The sequence below is a fragment of the Panthera leo genome, chromosome C2 (genome assembly GCF_018350215.1).
Source record: "Panthera leo isolate Ple1 chromosome C2, P.leo_Ple1_pat1.1, whole genome shotgun sequence".
NCBI classification, from domain to species: Eukaryota; Metazoa; Chordata; class Mammalia; order Carnivora; family Felidae; genus Panthera; species Panthera leo.
Window position 1 is genome coordinate 69993999 of NC_056687.1, and position 23257 is coordinate 70017255.

At 44.0% G+C, this 23257-nt stretch overlaps 1 protein-coding gene across 1 annotated transcript in view; it reads right to left on the reverse strand.

Moving 5' to 3' along the window:
* ITGB5 (integrin subunit beta 5) overlaps positions 1-23257 on the reverse strand; it is a 121354-nt gene that overhangs the window by 41491 nt on the left and 56606 nt on the right. The window contains 5 exon segments of the mRNA XM_042955044.1: positions 872-1006; positions 9817-9906; positions 11755-11850; positions 13531-13607; positions 13610-13691. Of these exon segments, the coding sequence (XP_042810978.1) occupies positions 872-1006; positions 9817-9906; positions 11755-11850; positions 13531-13607; positions 13610-13691 (480 nt within the window).

Sequence of the window (23257 nt, forward strand, 5' to 3'; positions counted from 1 at the left end):
TATAAGTGTGTGTGTATCCACTTTGGCCTACGTTAGTGCTTAGTGCCCCCAAAGATATGGTCATCTATTTTCAAGGTCCCTATCCATTTTTTTTTGGCTCTAGTCAGATTCTTTTATGTGTGGAAGAGAACTTTCTCTCACTGCCTTTCTGTTTTCTGAGCAATGAAACTATCAACATAGCAAGGAAAGGATCCACGGTCTGCTTCTAAGCAGCAGGAAGCTCTGGAAGACGTGTGGACAGCTCTCCATCACCACTCTGCCTGCCTCTGTGCCTGTGTTTGTTCTTTGTTCTCATCACCCATATATTCTCCCCCTCCCTTAAGCCCTTGGCTTGGCACATAGGTACATATCTTTACATACAATATTTCTTAATTATACCCACTTAACCCACACAGAGCTTCTAGGCCCTCCATTGCTGTGGAGTTATCCATTCCATGTGACCAAATCAGAAGAAATGGATGGCTTTCTTCATATTTTGCAGAAGAGAAAAGTGAGGGTCAGATTATCCGAGACACAGAGCAGGCTGCAGAGGACTAGGAAGGAAGGCCAGTTCTCTTAGATTCCCACCCATACTCGCCCACATGATTTCATCCCTGTCAAATGAAAATAATAATGGTTGAAAACACCAAGGGCACAATGTCAACTTGAAGAAGCCTTAGGTGGCGATGCACTGAACACTGTCGACTGACCAGATCCACCCGGCACCTTAAACACACAACACAGAGCATGCCTAGGAAGGTCCCCCAGCATGTTATGCTGAGTTGGAAGACAGAATATAAACCCCTAAAGGACTCTAATAAGTCATAAAAGTTACCAGAAGTCAAAGAATGATGACCAATGCTAACAGGTATAAATGGGGATGAGAACTTACCGTGTCCCCAATCTTCAGGCCTTCACACTTCCTCTGGCCAGGGTAGGACATACCATCCTGGCAGGTAGCAGTAAAGAAGAGATTAAGATCCTCAGGCTGATCCCAGACAGACAGCTCCACTTTAGACCGGATGCTCTGAACAGAGAGAAAATGGAACCAGAACCAGTTAGTAAAGCCTGCAGTTCTCCACACTGGTTCTCTGAGGCCCACTTGACTATCTCTAACTCAGGAGTCTCAGGCCAAGGAAAGTTGGGCTTGGTTCACTGCTGGTCCCACATCCTTTCCCTTCTCTCCACACGTATGCCATCTTGCTAGACCTGGCCCAAAATCTCCCTCCATGAGCTCAGAGAGGTTGATAATGGTCCACCCGCCATATGGTAACTTTATCTACTTCACAGGGGTGATGCTCTGTCCCTGCTCACCATTCCAGAGTCACTTGTCATCCCCACTCAGCTTCGCACATGCAGCTCCTCAAATCTTGCCATGTGCTCTCTAGACTGTGGGCCTTTCCATGAGCCTGGGAGAGTGTTCCCCTGGTCAGTGGCCCTTCTCTCTTCTTTTTCCCTGACTAGCATCTTGTCAAACTTCAACACCAGTTCAGCAGGCACTTTCTCCTGGAACCACCCTGCCAATCCTCATGCTCACACCCACCTCCAGTAGATGAGGGCTACATGTGCTGAGTTTTGAACTGCATTCTGAAAGAGTCATATCTTACATGTGGGTGATGTTCTCAAGATGGTGACTGAAATCAACATCAAGCCAGAATTACCCACCAGAATAGAAAAAATAAAAGACCAAAAATATCAAGTGTTGAAAAGAATGCAGAGCAATAGGAGCCCTCACCCTGCTGGTGTGAGTGTGAATTGGTATAAAAACGTTTAGAAAACCATTAGGCAGTATCTACTGCTGTTTGGACCAACCTTAGATCTACCAATTCATTGTAGGATTATACCCAACAGAGATATGTAGTGACCAGAGATATGTATGAGAATGTTTATAGCAACACTGTCTCATAATAGTTAGAAAACAGAACTACCCAAATGCCTATCAACAGCAGAACAGACTTTTAGCAAGCCAAGTTATGGTGTGTTCGTATAGAACACCATACACTAACAATTAATGAAACATGACTACATTCCATGACATAGATGAATCTTAGGACACTGCCTGAAAGAAGCCAGACACAAAAAGCATACATACTTGTACGATTCTATTTATATGAAATTTAAAAGTAGGCAAAAATTATTGGTTACCCTTGGGGGATGGCAAAAGAATAGGGCACAACGGGTGCTTCTGGGTGTTAGTAATATTCTGTTTTTTGACCTGGGTCCTGGATACTCAGGTGTATTTAGTTTGTGAAAAGTTTGTGCAATTTTCTGCATGCCTGCAAGTTTAAAAACTTGCCAAATCTCTAAGGACATGCCTTTGGAGACTGAAGCCAAATGAACCAGCTTGTGTCTAGGGGCCACATCTTACAAAAAATACATCTGTTTATACACTAAATACATTCAGTATGACAGGATGCACACATTCTGAGAGACGAAAGCACACATGGACCCCAAGATCAACTGATGATCCTCCAGGCTCCCACTCCCCTTCTCAGGTGCACTTTGGGGAACATGGCATTGAACAGATGGCAGGCAGAACTTCCTCTTGCTCACGTGGGGTTCTTTTCTTTCTTTTCTTTTTTGCTGAGCCTATAGTGCTAAACTTGAATATGTTACATATGCAGTTTTCCCAACAAATTAATAGCTTGTTGAAAATACTCTCTGCAAAAAATAGTCTCCTCCTTTGCAACAAATTGTTCAAGTGCTTCCACAACTCTAAAAATACTCTTTCTTCAATCCATTTCCTCTTGTGCCAGCCTCAACTGGCAGAGAGTTTGGTGAGCACCTCTCAACATACAGCACTCAACAGCACTCTCCTGCTAAACACAATCAGTTATTTCCAAGGCTGCCTTCCCCACTGAGCTGTGAGTTCCCAGAGCCATACCCTATTTCTCCTTAGGACTGAACACAGCTTCTGTTGAATGAATGGATGGATGTCCTAATGGCAGCTATGGTAATGGGCTCAGACCGAGTGGAAGAAACTTAAAAGTTATTTCTGAAAAGTCAAAAAGTTTATTCCTTTTACCGTGTCTTTTATTCCTGTGACTTATTCATCCCATAAGTTGAAGCCTGTATCTCTCCTGTTCACCCATTTTGCCCAATCCCCTACTTCCCCTCCCCTCTGGCAACCATCAGTTTGTTCTCCTATGTGTAGGTCTGATTCTGCTTTTTGTTTCTTTTTTTTTTAAGATTCCACTTATGAGTAGAATCATTGGTATTTGTCTTTCTCAGTCTGACTTACTTCACTTGCATAATACCCTCTAGGTCCATTCATGTTGTCACAAATGGCACAATATCATCCTTTTATGGCTGCATAATATTCCATTCTATATATACAACATCTTCTTTACCCATTTGTCCATGACGGATACTTAAGCTGTTTTCATGTCTTGACTCTTGTAAATATGTAAACATATGGGTGCATATATCTTTTCAAATTAGTGTTTTCACTTTCTTTGGGTAAATACCCAGTAATGGAATTATTGGATCATATGGTACTCTATTTTTAATTTTTTCAGGAAACTCCATACTATGTTCCACAGTGGTTGTACCAATTTGCATCCCAACAACAGTGCATAAGGGTTCCATTTTCTCCACATCTTTCGCCAACACTTGCTATTTCTTCTTGTCATTTTCATGTTAGCCATTCTGACTGGTGTAAGGTACTCTCTCATTGTGGCTTTGATTTGCAATTCCCTGATGATGCCAAGCATCTTTTCACGTGTCCATTGGCTATCTGTATATCTTCTTTGGAAAAGTGTCTATTTGGGTCCTCTGTCCATTTTTTAATGATCATTTTTTGGTACCGAGTGGTATAATTTTTTTTTAAGATTTTATTTTTAAGTAATCTCTACACCCAACATGGGGTTCAAACTCATAACCCCAAGATCAAGAGTCATATGCTTTACCAACTGAGCCAGCCAGGCACTCTGAGTTATATAAATTCTTTTTATTTTAATATTTATGTATTTATGTATATGTATGTATGTATGTATTGATTGATTGATTTGAGAGAGAGATAGCAAGCAGGGGAGGGACAGAGAGAGAGACAGAATCCCAAGCAGGCTCTGTGCCATCAGCATAGAACGTGGTGTAGGGCTTGAACCCATGAGATCACGACCTGAGCCAAAATCAAGAATCGGACGCTTAACCAACTAAGCCCCCAGACACTCCTATAAATTCTTTATAGACTTTGATGAATATTAGCCCTGTAATTGGATATGTCACTTGAAAATAAATTTTCCCATTTAGTAGACTGTCTTTTTGTTTTGTTGATGTTTTCTTCAAGTGTGCAAAAGCTTTTTATTTTGATGTAGTCCCAATAGTTTATTTTTGCTTTTCTTACCTTTACCTTAGGAGACATGCAGAAAAATGTTGCTATAACCGATGTCAGAGAATTTCCTACCTGTGCTCTCCTCTAGGATTTGTATGGTTTCAGGTATCACATTTAGGTCTTTAATCCATTTTATTTATTTTTATATACATGTTAGAAAGCGGTCCAGCTTAATTCTTTTTCATGTAGCTCTCCAGTTTTCCCAGCACCACTTACTGAAGAGACTTTCTTTGTTTCATTGTATATTTTCATTGTTTCATTGTATACTTTCACATAGGTTAACTGACATACAATTGTGGATTTATTTCTGGAGTCTCTATTCTGTTCCATTGATCTATGTGTCTATTTTCGTACCAGTACCATACTATTTTGATTACTATAGATTTATATTATATCTAAAACAAGGTCAATTTAAAAAATATGTATGTTTGGGGGTGCCTGGATGGCTCATTCGGTTCAGCGTCTGACTTTGGCTCAGGTCACGATCTCACAGCTCATGGGTTCGGGCCCTGCATCGAGCCCTGCTGATAGCTCGGAGCCTGGAACCCGCTTCGGATTCTGTGTCTCCCTCTCTCTCTACCCTGCTCCTGCTTGTGCTTGCTCTCTCTCTCTCTCTCTCTCTCAAAAAATGAACAAACATTAACTTTCTTTTTGATATATATATTTTTGAATTGCAAATAACTATGAGAATAAGGCAAATCAATGTATCATAAAAGGGCTAGGTAGACTGGAGCTACATAAAAAATTACTTGGGATCAGTCACATAAAACATGAGGGCCCTGTAGCTCACCAACAAGACATTAGGAGGAAATACCAATCCTCCCTCCCCATGAAGGTCTGCTGGAGCTGCCACCCAGAAGGGTTAATGGGGAATTTGGTAGGGGGAGAAAGAGCACTGGGGACTGGGACTCCTACTGAATGAATTGGTAACTATAATGGATAGAAATTAAATCTATGCTGTAGTCTAGACCCCCAAAGCCTTGTGTTGTGATCTGAAGTTTTTATTACTCCTGGCCCCCATAGGAATCAGAAACTCTTAAGATGTTGACAGCGGGGGGGGGGGGGGGGGGGGGGGGGGATAGGAATCATGAAGATTATTCAGTTTAAACCTATCAGTTTATGGAAGTGGGAACTGAGGTCAAAGAAAAGGCATTGTCCAGGGTCATTCAGCGCCTAGAGGCAGGCAGGACAGAACCAGGCCTTCTTGATCTCCCTGCAGTGCTCTGACCTTGGAGAATATGGACAATCAGGTTGTATTCTGATCATAAAGGTCTATCTCCTATAAAAGACTATGGCCTCCCAGAGGGCAGGACTGTATTCTGCTTGCTGTTTTTGTTTTGTTTTGTTTCTCAAGATGTAGACGGTATCTGCCACACATTAAGCCATTATTATATATTTGCTGGACAAATGAATGAATGAATGGAGCATAAAATATAATAAAGAAGCAAAGATACAGGCAATACATGAAGACTTACAGATGACTCCTGAAATTCAGTTAACTCCTACTAGCCCTGCCCCTGAAGACATTTCCTTACTCCTCATCCTGGGACAAGGAGACAATGTCAAGAATGTCAGAAGTTTAAAGGCTATTAAAATGCTCGGTCAGGCTAGGTCACATCTGCAATTGCTTTAAGTCAGGCCAGCTGTGGAATGGGTGGGCGCAGACTTTATGGCAACAACAAAAAGAGAAACATGTGCTCCACTAGGAGACACATACACCACAGCCTCTGATACCACCCTCCACATGCAATTCTAGCGGTTTCCAGCTCCTTCTGTTCTTTCCCATTCTGAAAAGAGCCCCCAGTGATTCTCTGAGTCCTTGTCCCCTTTCTCAATGTGACACAGTGCTCGTGTTCTGTATGTGTGCACCCAGGGCCTCTCTCTGGGCTTGGGGCTCTCCTTAGCACCTCCAGTACAGCCAAGCTCCAGTTTAGCCAAGCTAAACCCCCTTGGGAGGACTTGGTGATCTCTCGCAATGAAGAATTTGGCAGAGAAAGAAAAGATATATAAATCAAAGCCCAGAGTTGAAGTTTCACATTATGAAAGCTGCATACAACAGACTTGAGTCTACAAGACATTAAACATGCCCTTCCCATTCTGCTCCCTCCGCAGCCTAGCTAAAAACCACAGCTATTTCATCTGTTACATGTGCTTCAACCAAAATCTTTTCAGAATGTCCCCACAGACGGTTTGCCAGCTCTCTAGGGGAGGTCAAAGTCAACACCCATACTTAGTCATGTGTTGCATGACTCATATGGGATCCGCCACAAACTGCCGAGGCGGTAAGGTGACACAGAGAAAAGCAAACAGTCCGGTTAGAGTTGGGCTTAGATCCAGGCCAAGGAGAGGAGCAGGTGAAAGGATAACCACCGCTAAGCTCCCCCACACACACGCACACACACACGCACACTCAAGGCCCAGCCTGGGCCCTCCCCTCTGTCAGAAATGACCACAGCCAGTGAAGCAGGTCCTAATCACTGTTGGGCACCAACACGGCTTCCACCCGCTGGACTTGGCTCCAAATACCTTGCTGTCTCACATTCGTATATTTAATAGCTTTCAAATCCCCACTGAGGGAAAGAGGCAGAAGTAGGGAATTACCGACGATCCTAACTTTTTGGGTTGACGCACACGTTCAATACCATGATGGTGGTGGTGATGGTTTCAAAGATGGGTACACGTGTCAAAACTTAACAAGTTTTACACTTTCAATCTGTACAGTTTATTTGTTCCCCATCTCAATAACGCTGCTTTAAATTTTTCCAGTGAACTGTTGATAGCATTCCAGAATCACCCATGTTAAAAGTTGAGTTTCGGGGCCCCTGGGTGGCTCAGTCGGTTGAGCATCCGACTTCGGCTCAGGTCATGATCTTGCGGCTCGTGAGTTCGAGCCCCACGTCGGGCTCTGCGCTGACAGCTCAGAGCCTGGAACCTGCTTTGGATTCTGTGTCCCCCTCTCTCTCCACCCCACCCCTGCTTGTGCTCTGTCTCTCTCTGTCTTTCAAAAATGAATAAACATTAAAAAAATTAAAAAAAAATAGTTGAGTTTCAAATGTTCATTCGTAAGTTGTGTGTCTCATTTCCTAACGCATTCTTTCATAGGAACCAGATGAACTCAGAGCTAAGCTACAGTCCTGGATTCCCAGACTTCTTCAGGGGTTTCATCCCAGGTTAAATGTAGCTCCTGCCTAGAAAAGATCATTTTCTATACTCATCCCAATCCTGACTCCTTAACAGCAGACAGGGCTCTCGGCTCCTCTCCTAACCTCCACCAACCACACGAAGCATATTCCCCAGGTCCCTGGATTTTAATTAGGAAAATGAATTTAGGGGCACCTGGGTGGCTCAGTCAGTTAAGTCTCTGACTCTTGGTATCGGCTCAGGTCATGATATCATGGTTCATGAGATCGAGCCCCACATCCGGCTCTGGGCTGACAGTGCAGGGCCTGCTTGGGATTCTCTCTCTCTTCCTCCCTCTCTGCCCTTCCCCTGCTTATGCACTCTCTCACTCTCAAATAAATAAATAAACATTACAAAAAAAGATGAATTTATATGTAATAAACCTGCGCAGAGCCACTGTAACACATCTCAGGGAAAGAACTCCCCCAGTTATGTACAAGCTCCCACACAGAAAACCTACAATGCCTTGTGCTCCCTGGTTATTAGTGGTCCCACACACACAGGTATCAAAGTACAGAACCACCCGGCCACACAAAGCACCGACAGAGCAGAGTGTTTTTTCCATTTCTGGCAAATACCATCCAGTCAGTTCTGTGCAACTCAGAGTCATTATGCTCTCCTTTCTTAAAGTCATGAGGAGCAGAGGGCCTAGGCCTTCAGCAGGTAGCACTCTTAGGGGAGCCCCAGAGGTAGCCCCAGAGGCTCCTGGGGAGCCTCCCAGCAGGATCTGAACTCAGGAGCTGACTGAGGATGAAAATCCTCCCTAGAAACCCAGGAGAAATTCTCACCCACCCTAGAGCCCAAGATGGGCTTGCTCTTCAGCCACTTATTCCCCAAAGGTGTGGGCTTGGCAGGAGGCAAGCTATGGTCACCCCCACCCCCAGTGACAGCAGGCCTAGCAGCAGCCCCTCTCCTTACCCAGGGGTCTCTCAGCCACGGTGCCCCCAGAGGCAGCAGTCCTAGCTCCTACTTTAATTCCTTTGGTCCAGCATCCAGAGCTTGAGGCCAAAGAAGTTCACAAAAAGAGAGGCCCTCAGAAAGGGGGTGACATTTGGCAGGCCTGGGCCCCCTCCCTCACACACACACTCTCTTCCCAGACACTCTCTCGGTAGGTCACGTTTCCACTCACCGTGGAAATGTGAAAACCACCAAAGGTGAACCTGGAAACCCTGGCCCATTGAGTCTGGTGAAGACTTAAATGTCAGGGAACAGAAAAGAGGATGTCAGTATGTAGGGAAGAGGGTAGGAAGAGGGGAAGGAAGTCTGGTTTCTCTCAACAGGAAGTTCTAGGAGTGAGGGGGAATCAGAGCACTTGTGAGAGGAAGAGGATCCTTGTGTGCAATAGAAGATGGGGCGAGCAGAGGACAGAAAACCATCCACAAATCCTCACTGCCACTCAGCTCACGCTAGGACCAGTGAGGGCTCTGGGGTCCCCCAGTGGTGAGGACATTACCTCTGACTCCTGGTCTAACTGAGCAGTATTTTGTAACTCAAAAGAGGGCTGCACCAGCAGGTTGACAAAGTCAACCCTGGAAAGGCAGAGTTCCACATACTCATTTGTACATCAGTCATGGTTGGGAAAGTAAGATGGCTTCTCTACCACACATGTGATGCCATAGTGGATAATCAGGTTCCCAGGTCTGCCCACAAATGTCTATTTCACATGAGTTTAGGACCAGCAGTGCTACTTCAACTATAGTTGCTTTATGTAGAACTTTGATTTAACAGGAAGATGTACCCTGAATTCCAATTTGTGAATTACCTGGCCCCGTGAAGGACTGAGTGGACACTGGAAGCTATAACCCTAGCGGGGCTTAGCAGGGAGGGGAGAGCTGAGGGTATAAAACTTGCCAGCATGAGAACCTGTGCTTGCCATTTTCCTGAGAAAAGTAGGTCTGAGTCAAGTACTCCTCGGGTATCTGGAACTGAGGGAAAGGAGGACAGGAGGGAGAACCTGTGCCCACCCAACCGTGGTGCTCCAGTGGGGGGCACAGGCTATCATGGAGTCAGAACCTGAGCATGTCCAGGGGCCACTGGTCGGAGTCTGACTGAGCCATTTGCTGCTCACTGGGTTCAAATTTTGATGAGAGTCAAGAGAACAGAGGTGAGGGGAGAGGATACATCAAGTAGGATGGGGGCCTTCTCCACCACAAACCGGAGTGAAGGAGGAAGGCACAAAACTCAAGAGGCAGGCAGCAGGAAGCAGAGCCATGTACGCAGGCTGCCCATGTATGCATTCACTGCCCACCTGCGTCCACAGCAGCTCCTGGAGCCTCAGCGGGAGAGGGCGAGAAGCAGCAGTGGGGAAGAAACTGGTGACTTACGTTGTACGCATTGATGATCAGCTGAATGATATTTTTGGAGTCTCCATGTAAAATCTCCACTGTTGTTCCAGGTATCAGGGCTGTAAAATTCTTGAAGGAAAAAAAAAGAAAAAAAAGAAGAGATATAAGCCAATTTTGTCCTTCTATACCATCAGAGTAAACACCGGTCTCCTGAGCTAGACCAGTAAGGGCCCCCCAGCACCACACTCTGCCAGTCTCGCACACCATAAACTGGAGAAGGTGCCACAAGGAAAGCCGAGCACGGGCCCTGGGGGACAGAGCTATGCAGCAGGCTGTGGAACATCAACCTTCGAAGGTCTAAGTGCAAAGGGGCCTGGCAAGATCTGTTCCCAAAGTAGAATGTCCTGCTCCTTCTGGGAGGCCGCTCCCATCTGGTATGTAACAGACAACTCTCTGAAATTTCATCCTCTATGGACAACATACTCTTGATATTCTTGCCATCTTTCCTCAAGTCTACCTAGATCCATATTCCCAGCTTCAGCTCGAGGATGCTCACAATCTTTTCAGCAGGAGTAAAAGGGGAATCTCTTTTAAGTCTCTCAAATATGGCCTCTTTCCTGAATAGGGAACTGACATGTGAATGATGGCCTCCCAAGGACATCTGGGTATCTCTGGGTGAAATCCTGTGGCACAGAAGGCTGCCTTGAAGTGGTTGCCTTTCCTCTTTCATTTGTCCTAATGACTATGTCACTTATTAAAGTTTCTAGACCTCTAGAAACACCCACTGCCCTCAGCCTGCCTTGGACTATGTGGACCTACTCCCTGAGCAAGGTGTCCTTGGTTCTGAACAAGGATGGCTTAGGCCAAAGTGGATCAATTCCATCTTGAAGTATCTGGAAGCATACCAAGTCTAGTCGGTGCAATCGATCCCTCTAAAGAAGTTACGTGTAAATGGCTGGGTTTTATCCTGCTATCTTCCACTGAACAACAAAAAAATAAAACCAACAATCCTCTTCCTTTGTTTTCATCTTCTAAAATTGATTCAGACTAACAGAAGAGAAAGAACTGAAGTTTTAAGTGGAATTTTATCAGTGATAATCTCAGGCAGGAGCAATAGAAAGACACGATCGGACAGAGGTTATTCTGTGGATATTTAAGAGCAGCCCAGAGAGGGGACTGGGGCGGGCAGTCTGAGGGGTGGACAGGGTTGGGGAGGGATTGCTGACTCAGTTCTCATAACCTCTCAAGTCAAAGGAAGTCAGAGGTGAGCCGAGTTTTACATTTAGCTTACATGAACACTCCTTGAGCAACTCAGATAGTTCTAGTTCAAAATGTGACTTGCCTGTGGTTGTGAGGAAGAACACATTCACGAGAGGATTTTATAACGATGGCCCAGAGGATGGCCCAGGAAAAGTCTCTGAGACAGAATAGGTTCATACACAGACTGCTCTATTCGCCCAAGACATTTATTGTTTTCTTTGGGAAATCCTATCTCAGACCGACCCCTTGGTCTGCCCTACTCTGTGAGTAAGGCATAAAACTCTGGGAATACTGGAATTAGTAATGTAACCTGCTTCAATGCCTTAGTTTTCTTTCTGTACACTTTTATTTTATATTGTCCTTCCCTATGGATTACATTGTATATCCATTTCATCATCTGAAAAATGGGAGCTCCTACTGTCTCAAAAGTTTTTCTCAGGATCACATCAGATGCCCTATGTTTAAATTGCTTATAAAGGCATGTGCTGCTAAGTGAATGTTGAATAGCTTCATCAATACTATTATTTCCCACTAGATCAAGGCAGGGCTATATTTCACTTCTCCCTTGGATCTCCCACATAGAGGAAGGCTGGTAACACTCCTCAGACCACTACCTCACACTTTGCCTCACCCCACATCCTAATCTCCTATTCACCTTCGGGTCATCATGGGCCCCAGAATCAGGCCATTGGCTCCCCTCATTCCCTCCAGGCTTACCTTGTAGAGCATATAATGGCTTTTTGTCACTGCAAAGATGAGGTTGATGTTGTTCTCTGCCAATTTCTCTCCAAGCAAGGCAAGAGATGGATAGTCCTAGCGCCAAGGCAAAAGGTCAAGGCTGTAACGTTTCCTTTTTTTTTTTTTTTTTTTTAATGTTTATTTACTTTTGAGAGAGAAAGATAGAATGTGAGTGGAGGAGGGGCAGCTAGAGAGGGAGACACAGAATCTGAAGCAGGCTCCAGGCTCTGAGCTGTCAGCACAGGGCCCAACATGGGGCTCGAACTCACAAACTGTGACATCATGACCTGAGCTGAAGTCACTTAGCTGACTGAGCCACCCAGGCGCCCCAAGGCTGTAACATTTCTAACAGGCCGAGATACCATCCCCAGCTCCAACATGCATTCAGGAACCCACACTTGCTAGGAAAAGCATCTTCCCCTGGCCATCCTTAATAACCAAGCCCCATTGGCAGCTCCAAATTGGGGAAATATGCAGAAAGGATGTCCAGGTAAGGGCCATTTGGCACTTCCCAAACTAGATGCATTCCCCTCACCCCTCCCAAGCCAGAATGGAGACATAATGAGTGGAAGATTCCCACAGCTGGTCTGTGCCTCCATCCTTTTAGGAAGGATGGGGCATAGAGGAGAGGCCCCCCAAAGTCCAGCCACCATACCCTATAATCTACCATCAGCAACCATTATCTTTATCTTCCTTAGGACTTCTCCTCCCTAACTCCTTGCCCTACTTTCCTTCTCCTAAGCCCAACAACTGGGCCCCCCAATGTCTCTCATGGGTCCTGCTCACTACTCAGAATGGGCAGAAGAGGCTGTTGACCTCTCCCTTAAATGTTGGGCTATGGTGGGGGAGGGGTCCAAGCAGGAGGGGAGGGTGGAGGCTGAGAGGCAGTCTAATAATGTCCTGAAGGATTTTAAGGGCTAATGATGGGTAGAGGGGTCCTCATTAGCTCTACAGTTATCAAGTTCTATAGCTAGGAGTCCTTTTTCCAGACTCCATTATTCTTGGGATAATATGGAAGGCTTGAAATTGGAGAATAGGGGCTTGCCCAACAAAGGAAATTACAAAGTATTTCTCTCTAGCCAGACACCACGAGAATGGATTTGGGAAGGAAGAGGGTACAGGTTTTTGTTTGTTTGCCTGTTTGCACAGTAAGTGTGGCAAGATCTTGGTAACTATTACATCTGGGCAATAGGCATATAGGGGTTCATTCCAATTTTCTATTTTTATGATATATGTTTGAAATTCTGCATAAATTCTTTTCAATGACATGGTGATGGTCATAGACTATTGACAGTGGAAGGTCCTTGGGGCCTCCCATTCTGTACAGGACACCTACAGCCCCACTCCTGAAGGTGACAGGACTCGGTGCCTCAGGGAGCCCATTTCTAGAAGTCACAATGTCTTATCCTCATTTATTTTGCCCTATAACTTCTATGCAAGTTTTGATCTCTGCAGGAGCACAGTCCCTGGCCTCCTGTAAGTTCACCTCTCCCCTCTGAGATCTATCTGGTCTCCCCAAGTCACTTCTTCCTTAACTAAATGCTTCCATTTAGGTGCACGATGGCAGAAGATGAACCAGCTGCAGAAATCTGTGAGAAATGTTCTGAGTTAATGAGTTCTGAAAGCCTAGCTGGAGAAGATGGACTAGAAACCCAATTCCCAGAACGGACTGGAAAGTCCATGAGTAGAGGGCCAGGTGAGCACCTGGCCAACGGACAGGATCATGGGAGAGGGGCTGGGACCCCTGGTCCTCACCATCTGATTGGACACTGTGTACTCGTTGGCCTCATTCAGGTGGCACTGGCCATCGTGTGGCTGCACCAGGCCCCCAGTTTTCCATCCAGTGCAATGTGGGGCACGTCGTCTGTAGTGAACACCAGCAAATGCAGCGCATCCTTTCTCCAGCCGATCTTCTCCTAAAGGACAGAAGTTTGAGGGGGGCCAGGAGCTTCTGACTGCTGCCCAGGCCTGCCCCAGGACATCAGAAAGCGCACTGGCCCGTCTCCCAGGGTCGTGGTCTGAATCAGAGGCATCCTTCTACGTGCGTAGCCGGGGAGCACTCATAGAAACCACTCAAGAATGATCCACAGAACTCAGAAGAGACACAGCCTGAACTGGGGAAGCCTAAATGCACAGAGACACAGCTGCACAGCTGGGCCCGTGCAGGCCCAGGCACCCGGAACCTCCCTCCCAACCACCATATGCTTCCCTGTTCCTTTTGGTTATACTTGAGGGCTACCCCTTCTGGACATTTCCCCTCTGAGCCTCCTGTATTATTCCATCCCTGGAAAAGCCTTTAACCCACCTCAACCCAACCCCTGACAATGCACTCGGGTTAGCTGGCCTTATCTAAGATGACCAGTAAGGGAACATTTCAGTCCCCCAGTGAGACACAAATCACCCAGAATGGAGTGTTCCAATGGTCAATGGATCTTGCCTTCGGAGGATTTGGTAAAATCTGCCATCTATTCTGATAGGTGTAAACCACTCCAATCATTAACTGAAATGCCTCAGTGTTTAAGGTCAGTAAGATTAGCTCTGTTCTCCCTTTACTGCTTCATGTATCCACTCCAGCAAAAGGCACAGCTACATACAGTCTGTATTGCAAGAGAAAGACTCTATTTCTCACATGCAGCCACTGTGGCCCCAATGCTACAAACACCCCAGCCATTATTATTAGGAACAGCTGGACCCTGATACAGAGCAACAGAAACTGAGATATGGCCACTTTCTTACTAACAGTGAAAAGGCATCCCCAAATATGTTGGTGGCAGAGTGAATACATGCCGGGAGTTATCTACACATGCACCCTTGATATGGAAGCCAAAGACTGGATTCACAGACTTTACAAGTTAAAAGCTGTTGTTCTTCCAGCAGATGAGGAGTTGAAGGCATCACCCTCTTTCTTACCACCATATTGATGAATTTAACAGCCTTTAAGAGCCATAATATTTTCTCACTTGCTCCAAAAGCGGCGTGGAAACAAAACAATAATAATAAATCACAAAAAGTCAGACTAATGGGGGGCGGGGGGAATGTTTTGTCCCAGATCCCAAAGAGTTTACAGTCAAATGGAAACAGGACTCCAACACATCCCCATTAAGGTGCTAATGAAGGTAAATACAATGTCAGTGGAAACCAGAGAGGAGGAGGCTTGAAAGCCTTCTCAGGGCGCATGAAACTTAAGCTGAGCTGGAAGAATAGGAAGGGCTCTTCAAGGAAGCTGGAGGAAGAAATGCCGGAGAAGGCAGAAGAGGGGGTGGGCGTTGTAAGCACTAGCAAAGGCACAAAGAGGAGGCCAAGCACATTTTTGGGACCTGGAATAAGAAACCTAGAAGGTCCCTGACAGCAATGACATCTAAGCCATGACAAAACTGATCTGTGATGTTAGAAGGCAAGACAGTGGTTCCCCTTGACAGCATGAATGGGGGTAGTTAATAACTGAAAAGGGTCACAAGGAGGCTTCTGGGTTGCTGGTAATGTTCTGTCTATTGACCTGGTATTTCTACCTTGTGAAAACTGACCGAGATGCTGCACTCTTTGTACAGTTTTCTGCAGGTATGTTAGACTTTGGTAAAGAGTTTAAAACTGTGAAGTAGTTAAAGCAGTACATTACAAGCCGTGGAAGGGAGGGCACGATGCTTTGGAGATAAGGCATAATCAAGAGGGTGTAAAACAACAGTGCTTTTTGTAGGAAAAATGTGGATCTGTTATTCGCAAGGACACAACAATGTGCTAAACACCCTGACAAGAAAGTAGAACAATCTTTCATTTGACAATGTGTATTAAGAACCTTAAAGGAAATCAGAGACCTAAAAAAATGGACAGAAAGATAGTTTCCATGGATCAGAAGTGTCAATGTCACTGAGAGGTCATCTGCCCCCAGACTGATCTATAAACTCAATCTATAAACACAATCTATAAACACAATCCCAATCAAACACCCAGAAGGCCTTTTTGAGAAAATGTAAGCTTAGTCTAAAATTTATATGGAAAGTCAAACAATGGAGACCAGAAACAATTTTCTAAAAAGAACAACCAAGTTGAGGGACTCATTATCTAAGGTCAAGGCTTACCATAAAGCTACCATAATCAAGATAGTGCATTAAACATAAAGACCAATGGAGCAAGATAGAGATAAATAGACCCACACATATATGGTCAATTCAACAGAAGGTACTAGAACAATTAGACATCCATATCGAAAGAAATGAAGCTCAAGCCAAAACTCCCTATATATACAAAAATTGATTAGGACTAAGGCAGTAAAGTTCTTGAAGGAAACAGGAGAAAGCCCTTGTGACTTTCATATAGGCAAAGATTTCTTACATATCATGATTTATGGGATAAAAATTGATGAATTGGACTTCATCAAAGTTAAAAACATCTGCTCTTTGAAAGATACCAATAAGAAAATGAAATGACAAGGTATGGACTGGGAGAAAATATTTGCAAAGAAATAAAAATCTGATAGAACCGATATCCAGAATACATAAAGAATGTTCATAAGTGAATAAGAAAACAAATTGAATTTAAAAAGATAGAGACTTGAATAAACATTTCACCAAAGAAGAGAGAGGAATGAAGATAAGCACAAGAATGGAGTCTCAACATTGGTAGTCACTGAGGAAATGCACATTAAAACCACAATAAGATAGCTATTAGATAGCTCTTCCAATGGCAAACACACCAACCCTAATAATACCAAGTGGCAGTAATGGTGTGGAGAAATTGGAACTCTCATAATTGCTAATGAGAATACAAAAGTCTCAGCAACTTTGCAAACAGTTTGACAGATTCTTATAAAGTTACACATACACTTACCATCAACCCCAAGAGAAATGAAAATTTATGCTCACATGAAAATTTCTACGCAGCTTTATATTTTTAAAGATTTTATTTTTAAGTTATCTCTATATCCAACGTGGGGCTTAAACCCTTTTGAATCAAAAGTCGCATACTCAGGGTGTCTGGGTGGCTCAGTCAGTTAAGAGTCTGACTCTTGGTTTCGGCTCAGGTCATGATCTCACAGTTGTGGGTTTGAGCCCTGCATCAGGCTCCATGCTGCTGATGGAAAGCCTACTTGGGATTCTGGGATTCATTCTTTCTCTCTCTCTCAAAATAAATAAATTTAAAAAATCAATTTATAAAAAAGAAAAAAGAGTTGCATACTCTACTGACTGAGCCACCCAGGCACCCCTCAATGTAAATACTTATTATAGCAGTTATTCATAATCATCAAAAACCAGAAACAATGTGCATCAAGTGGTTTACAGAGAGACACAATGTAGTACATCTACACAATGAAATACTGTTCTGGAAAAAAAAAAAAAAAAAAAAAAGAATAAACTACTGACACATACAACTTGGATGAATCTCCAAAGCATTATGTTAAGTGAAAAAAGCCTGACTCCAAAGGCAACTTACTGTCTAACTCCATCCATGTGATACTTGGGAAAAGATAAAAATATAGGGACAGAAACAAATTGGTAGTTGCCAAAGGCTGAGAGTAAAGGGAGGGGTCGGCAACAAAGGGATGCTAGGAAACTTTCAAGGGTTCTAGAAATAATCTCTATCTTCATTGTGGGGGTGGCTAGAAGACTTTAGCCTAAAAAGGTGAATTTTACTCTGTGTAAACTATCCCTCCATAACCTGGAGGGACCCTCTGTGTAAACTATCCCTCCATAACCAAAAATTCCCTTAAAGACGTATACATCTTTTGACTCAATTATTCTACTTCAAGAACTCTCTCTGCAAGAAGTATTCTGAAATATGCACAGCAATATTTTCACTAGTAGTGACAAAAAGGGATCTTGTTTAGGAATGGTTAAGTAAATGGAGGTATCTTCTCTCTGGCCAACAGAAATTATGTTCATAAAAAGTATGACCTTATGGCCAACAGGTATAATGTTAGCTGGAAGACGAAGTATACTTTAATGGCAGTGTGATTACAGACCATGTAAGAGATGAGCATTACTTTCTATTAAAAAGAGAGTAAGACCCATTCATCAGTTGATGGACATTTAGGCTCTTTCCATAATTGGGCTATTGTTGAAAGTGCTGCTATAAACATTGGGGTACAAGTGCCCCTATGCATCAGCACTCCTCTATCCCTTGGGTAAATTCCTAGTAGTGCTATTGCTGGGTCATAGGGTAGATCTATTTTGAATTTTTTAAGGAACCTCCACACTGTTTTCCAGAGTGGCTGCACCAGTTTGCATTCCCACCAACAGTGCAAGAGGGTTCCCTTTCTCCACATCCTCTCCAGCATCTATAGTCTCCTGATTTGTTCATTTTAGCCACTCTGACTGGCGTGAGGTGATATCTGAGTGTGGTTTTGATTTGTATTTCCCTGATAAGGAGCGACATTGAGCATCTTTTCGTGTGCCTGTTGGCCATCTAGATGTCTTCTTTAGAGAAGTGTCTATTCATGTCTTCTGCCCATTTCTTCACTGGATTATTTGTTTTTCGGGTGTGGCAATATGGCCTTTTGTAGCGACATGGATGGAACTGGAGAATGTTATGCTAAGTGAAATAAGTCAGGCAGAGAAAGATACCATATGTTTTCACTCTTACGTGGATCCTGAGAAACTTAACAGAAGACCATGGGGGAGGGGAAGGGAAAAAAAAAGTTAGAGAGGGAGGGAGCCAAACCATAAGAGACTATTAAAAACTGAAAACAAACTCAGGGTTGATGGGGGGGTGGGAGGGAGGGGAGGGTGGGTGATGGGCACTGAGGAGGGCACCTGTAGGGATGAGCACTGGGTGTTGTATGGAAACCAATTTGACAATAAATTTCATATAAAAAAAAAAAAGAGAGAGAGAAAGAGAGATTGAAACAAAATACACCATCATGTGGTTGGGGTAGAGATGACAGGCAACATCTTTCTCTTTTTTCCCATTTTTCCCCCCAACTATCTTTCAGAAGCAAGTATTACTTTCACAAGACTGGGTTTTGAATGCTGCTGGTCTGCTGTTTAACTGTTTCAGTCTCCTTTTGCTCCACAACAGCTTCCCAGAGGACTTGCAGGAACATAATGGAAGCTGGCAACAAGGACACAGAACAATGTGGAACCCAGGTGCCCCAGGACAGGCTCTGTAATGTTGTTGCCACCCCTAATTACTCATGTAGCTTTGACCTAATGAGTTAACACTTCAAAAGCTTTTTTCTTGATAGGAAACCAGGAATAATAAAACTTAATACTTACTCCACCTCCACCATGCCACTTCATCTTCATCACCACCTCTGTAAAGCAGGTAAAATACTGCCCTCGTGCAGATGAGGTAACTGGTGGTCAGAGGCATTAAGTAACCAGTCCAAGATCACTGCACTAGCAAGGGCCAGAGAAGCCAGATTCAGATGATCTGCTTCTTACTCACAAAGCGAAACTACCCAATCATACAGGAGGAGAGGATGGTGCAGGGTGTGTGTGCATGTGTGTGCATGCACGCGTGTGCATGGCCAACGAGAGAATTCATTCAAGTACTTAGTAGGCTCTCCACTAATGATTGTTGGGTCCAAGATAAATGTCTGTCAAGTTGAAAGGTGGCATCTGACACAGAAATAGCTCTACAGATGAAGAATGGCACAGCATAATAATAATAATTCTGTTTTCCCTGAAGTGGACTCCTGTTATGTAAGTGATGGCCCAGAGGCTGGGCTGCAGAGCACGAGTCAGAACCTCCTCATTCAGTAACCCAGGCTTTTGGGCTCAGAGATTTTTTAAGCAGTGACTCCATAGAGAATTTACATTAGAAAGAATTTTCCTACTGTCCGCCTAGACTATCTTGAAGGCTTAAGTTCTGTATTCCATGTTTGGAGCAGAAGGCAACAGTGGGAAAATAGATTATGTTTTGTTTTGTTTTTTAAAGAAAGAATAACTACAAAATGCAGTATGGTGTGGGGAGCCAGAGGACATGAGCTTTCGAACAGATGAGGCTAAGTTCAAATATGCTTTGCGCTAACTGGGACACCTCTCTCAGCCTTGCTTTCTTAATCTGTAACATGGAAAAAATCCTATTTTGCAGGGTTGATGCTAGGTTTAGACATAATTGTATTAAAAAGCCCTCAGCACATGAAAGGCTACAAAAAGGATCTGTAATTATTACTTTTTAAAAAAATTTTAATGTTTATTTATTTTTGAGAGCGAGAGAGACAGAGTGTGAGTTGGGGAGGGGCAGAGAGAGAGGGAGACCCAGAATCCAAAGCAGGCTCCAGGTTCTGAGCTGTCAGCACAGAGCCCAGTGGGGGGCTCAAACTCCCAAACAGTGAGATCATGACCTGAGCCGAAGTTGGACGTTTAACCGACTGAGCCACCCAAGGCGCCCCTATAATTATTACTCTTAAGACTGGTAATAGGGGCGCCTGGGTGGCTCGGTTGGTTAAGCATCTGACTTCGGCTCAGGTCATGATCTCACGGTCCGTGGGTTCAAGCCCCACGTCAGGCTCTGTGCTGACAGCTCAGAGCCTGGAGCCTGCTTCAGATTCTGTGTCTCCCTCTCTCTCTGACCCTCCCCCGTTCATGCTCTGTCTCTCTCTGTCTCAAAAATAAATAAAACATTAAAAAAAATAATAGTAAATAAAATAAAATAAAATAAAATAAAATAAAATAAAATAAAAAGAAGACTGGTAATAATTTCTACATTTCTTCTCTTCACCTTTCACTACTTGATGTGGGAGGCTCGATAATCATTGTAGGGACTATGAAGTATTGCATACTGAAAAGTTTTTAAAAGCCTTGAATTGGGGTGCTTGGGTGGCTCCGTCAGTTAGGTGTCTGTCTCTTGATTTCAGTTCAGGTCACGACCTCATGGGTTTGTGAGATCAAGCCCACATCAGGCTCTGTGCTGGCGTCGTGAAGACTTACTTGGGATTCTGTCTCTACCTCTCTCTGCTTCTCCCCCACTCATGCTCGTTCTCTCTCACAAGAAATAAATAAACATGGAAAAAACTTTAAAGCCTTGAATTAATACCACAATGAGATTCTACCTACCACACACCTGATAGAATGGCTGAAAGTGAAAAGACCAACCACACCAAATGTTGATGTAGATGTGGAGTCACACACTGCCGTTAGGAATGTAAAATGCTATGTGTACTTTGGAAAACAGTCTGGCAGTTTCTTGAAAAGTTAAACACCTACCAGATGACCCAGTAAATCCACTCCCAAGTCTAGAGATAAAAGAAATAAAAGCAAACATCTATACAAACACTCGAACACACTTACAACAGCTCTGTTTGTAATAAGCAAAAACTACCAGCCATCCAAAACAACCCAAACATCTACCAACAGGACAGAACAGATAGACAAAAAGTGGTCCATCCACGCAAAGGAATTCTACTCAGTGACAAAAGGAAAGGATGGAGACACTTGACAGCACAGATAAATCTCAAAATAACTGTGCTCAGTGACATAAACCAGGCTAAATAAGTATTTATACTGGATATATACAATTTTTGCAAATGCAAACTAACGTATAGTGAGAGAAAGCAAATTAGTAGCTGCCTGGGGTGAGGAATAGGAGGCACAGGAGGGAGCAAATGACAAAGAAGCATAAATGCTCACTGTGAGGGAAAGGATATGTTCATTACCTTGATCATGGTATATATATATATATATATATATATATATATATATATATATATATATACATATCTCTCACAGGTGTAAACATGTCAAAACTTCTCAAACTGTACACTTTCAATACGTGTAGTGTATTATACATCAAGTATACCTCATTGAAGCTCTTTCATTTAAAGAAGACTTGGTTTGCTCATAAAGTCTCTTATTACAAGAATTTACACGAATAGACTGATGTCAGTAATGTGCTGGGAATACCACTTACACACGTTCTTTTGTTTGGTGACACTATCGAGTAGCAGTTAGGGGCTGGTCTGGCCAGTCTCAGGTTAGCCCTACACCTGCCTCAGCTTGTCCTTCTGGCCTAGGCAAGTTACTCAATCCTTCCCAGGCCAGCTTCTCTTCTATAAAATGGAGATGATAATAAAAGTAGCAATAAAATAGGGTGATGAGAAGATTAAACAGAGGAGGAACAACCAGCTCCGTGACTGTATGTGGTAGGCAACTACAAACTGACAGTGATCATCATCAGTATTTCCCTGGACTTGAGAATCTGTGACTTACGTCCGTAATTCAGAAGCATACAATCTTATCTTTGGACTGTAGGTTTATGGGTGATGTTTATTCTCCTTTCTGCTTATCTGCATTTTCTATATTTTTAGATTGAATATATTCTCTTAAGAAAAAAATTATTTTAAGTGAAACCAAACCTATTTATTTAGCTAAATTTTCTCCATGTCTCAGAGTAAAAACAAAAATTTAAAAGCCAATTTCATTTGGGGCACTGGGTGGCTCAGTCAATTAAGTGTCCAACTTTGGCTCAGGTCATGATCTCATGGTTTGTGGGTTTGAGCACTGCATCAGGCTCTCTGCTGTCAGTGCACAGCCCACGTCAGATCCTCTGTCTCCCTCTCTCTCTGTCCCTCATCTGCTTGCTTGCGTACTTTCTCCCTCTCAAAAATAAATAAACATTTTTCTAAAAAAAGCCAATTTCATTAAATGTCACTGAAGTCAGCCCTTAGATGAAAATGTCAGGGGCTGGGCGGGACGGATATGTACCAGACTCAGAAGCAAGAAATCCGGCATCTGGCCAAGGTCACGATTCACTTAACTTCTCTTTGTTTGATGCTCGGACCTGCATCAAATTCACCACAAGGTCTGTTTCAGCCTTCAAGCCCCTAGTGCCCACACTCGCTCAGGAGGTGACCTTGCCTTTTTCATCACCGAAAGAAACAGATAACGGGTCTTGCCTCCTCGTCTACTCCCAGTGGCTCAAAGTGTCTGGTCCCACAGCCTGAGGATGGCTTCCAGTCACAGGGGCATCCTCCTGGCATCTCTGATCTGTCTGCCCCCAAAGAAGAAGTGCTTCTTCCACCCCAAGGAAACACAGCTCATACAGCCCGCCCTCTTTGGAGAAGTTGTTCTCTCAGTCTCTCTTCTGGTTCCCATCCATGTGCCTAAAATACATGCTCGTGAGCCAATTAAAATAACCCTTTTTGTGACCCGGCTACTCTGCCAATCTCACTTGCTTCTTTCTCTTTGTAAGACTGGCAGATTTATGGCCTCTGTTTCCTCTCCTCAATTCCTTATAATCAGACTTCTCCACATGACCCCTAGACAGCAGTTCTTGGATCCTGTCTTCCTCCCTCATGCACACAGGGTTCTCTGCCCTGGCTGCACTTTAGGGCCCTCTAGGGAGCCTCACCAATACTAATGCCCAGGGGTCCTGACCTAACTGGGCCGATCTGCCACCCTGCCCTTAGGGTTTTTAGGCTCCCTGGATGAGCCTAACGTGCAGCTGAGGATAAGAATTAATCCCATGGCCTTGGGCCTCACTCTTGTGGCCTCTGCACTGACTGGGAACTCCTGTGAGCCCCCTGCACTGTCCTACCCCTGCCCCT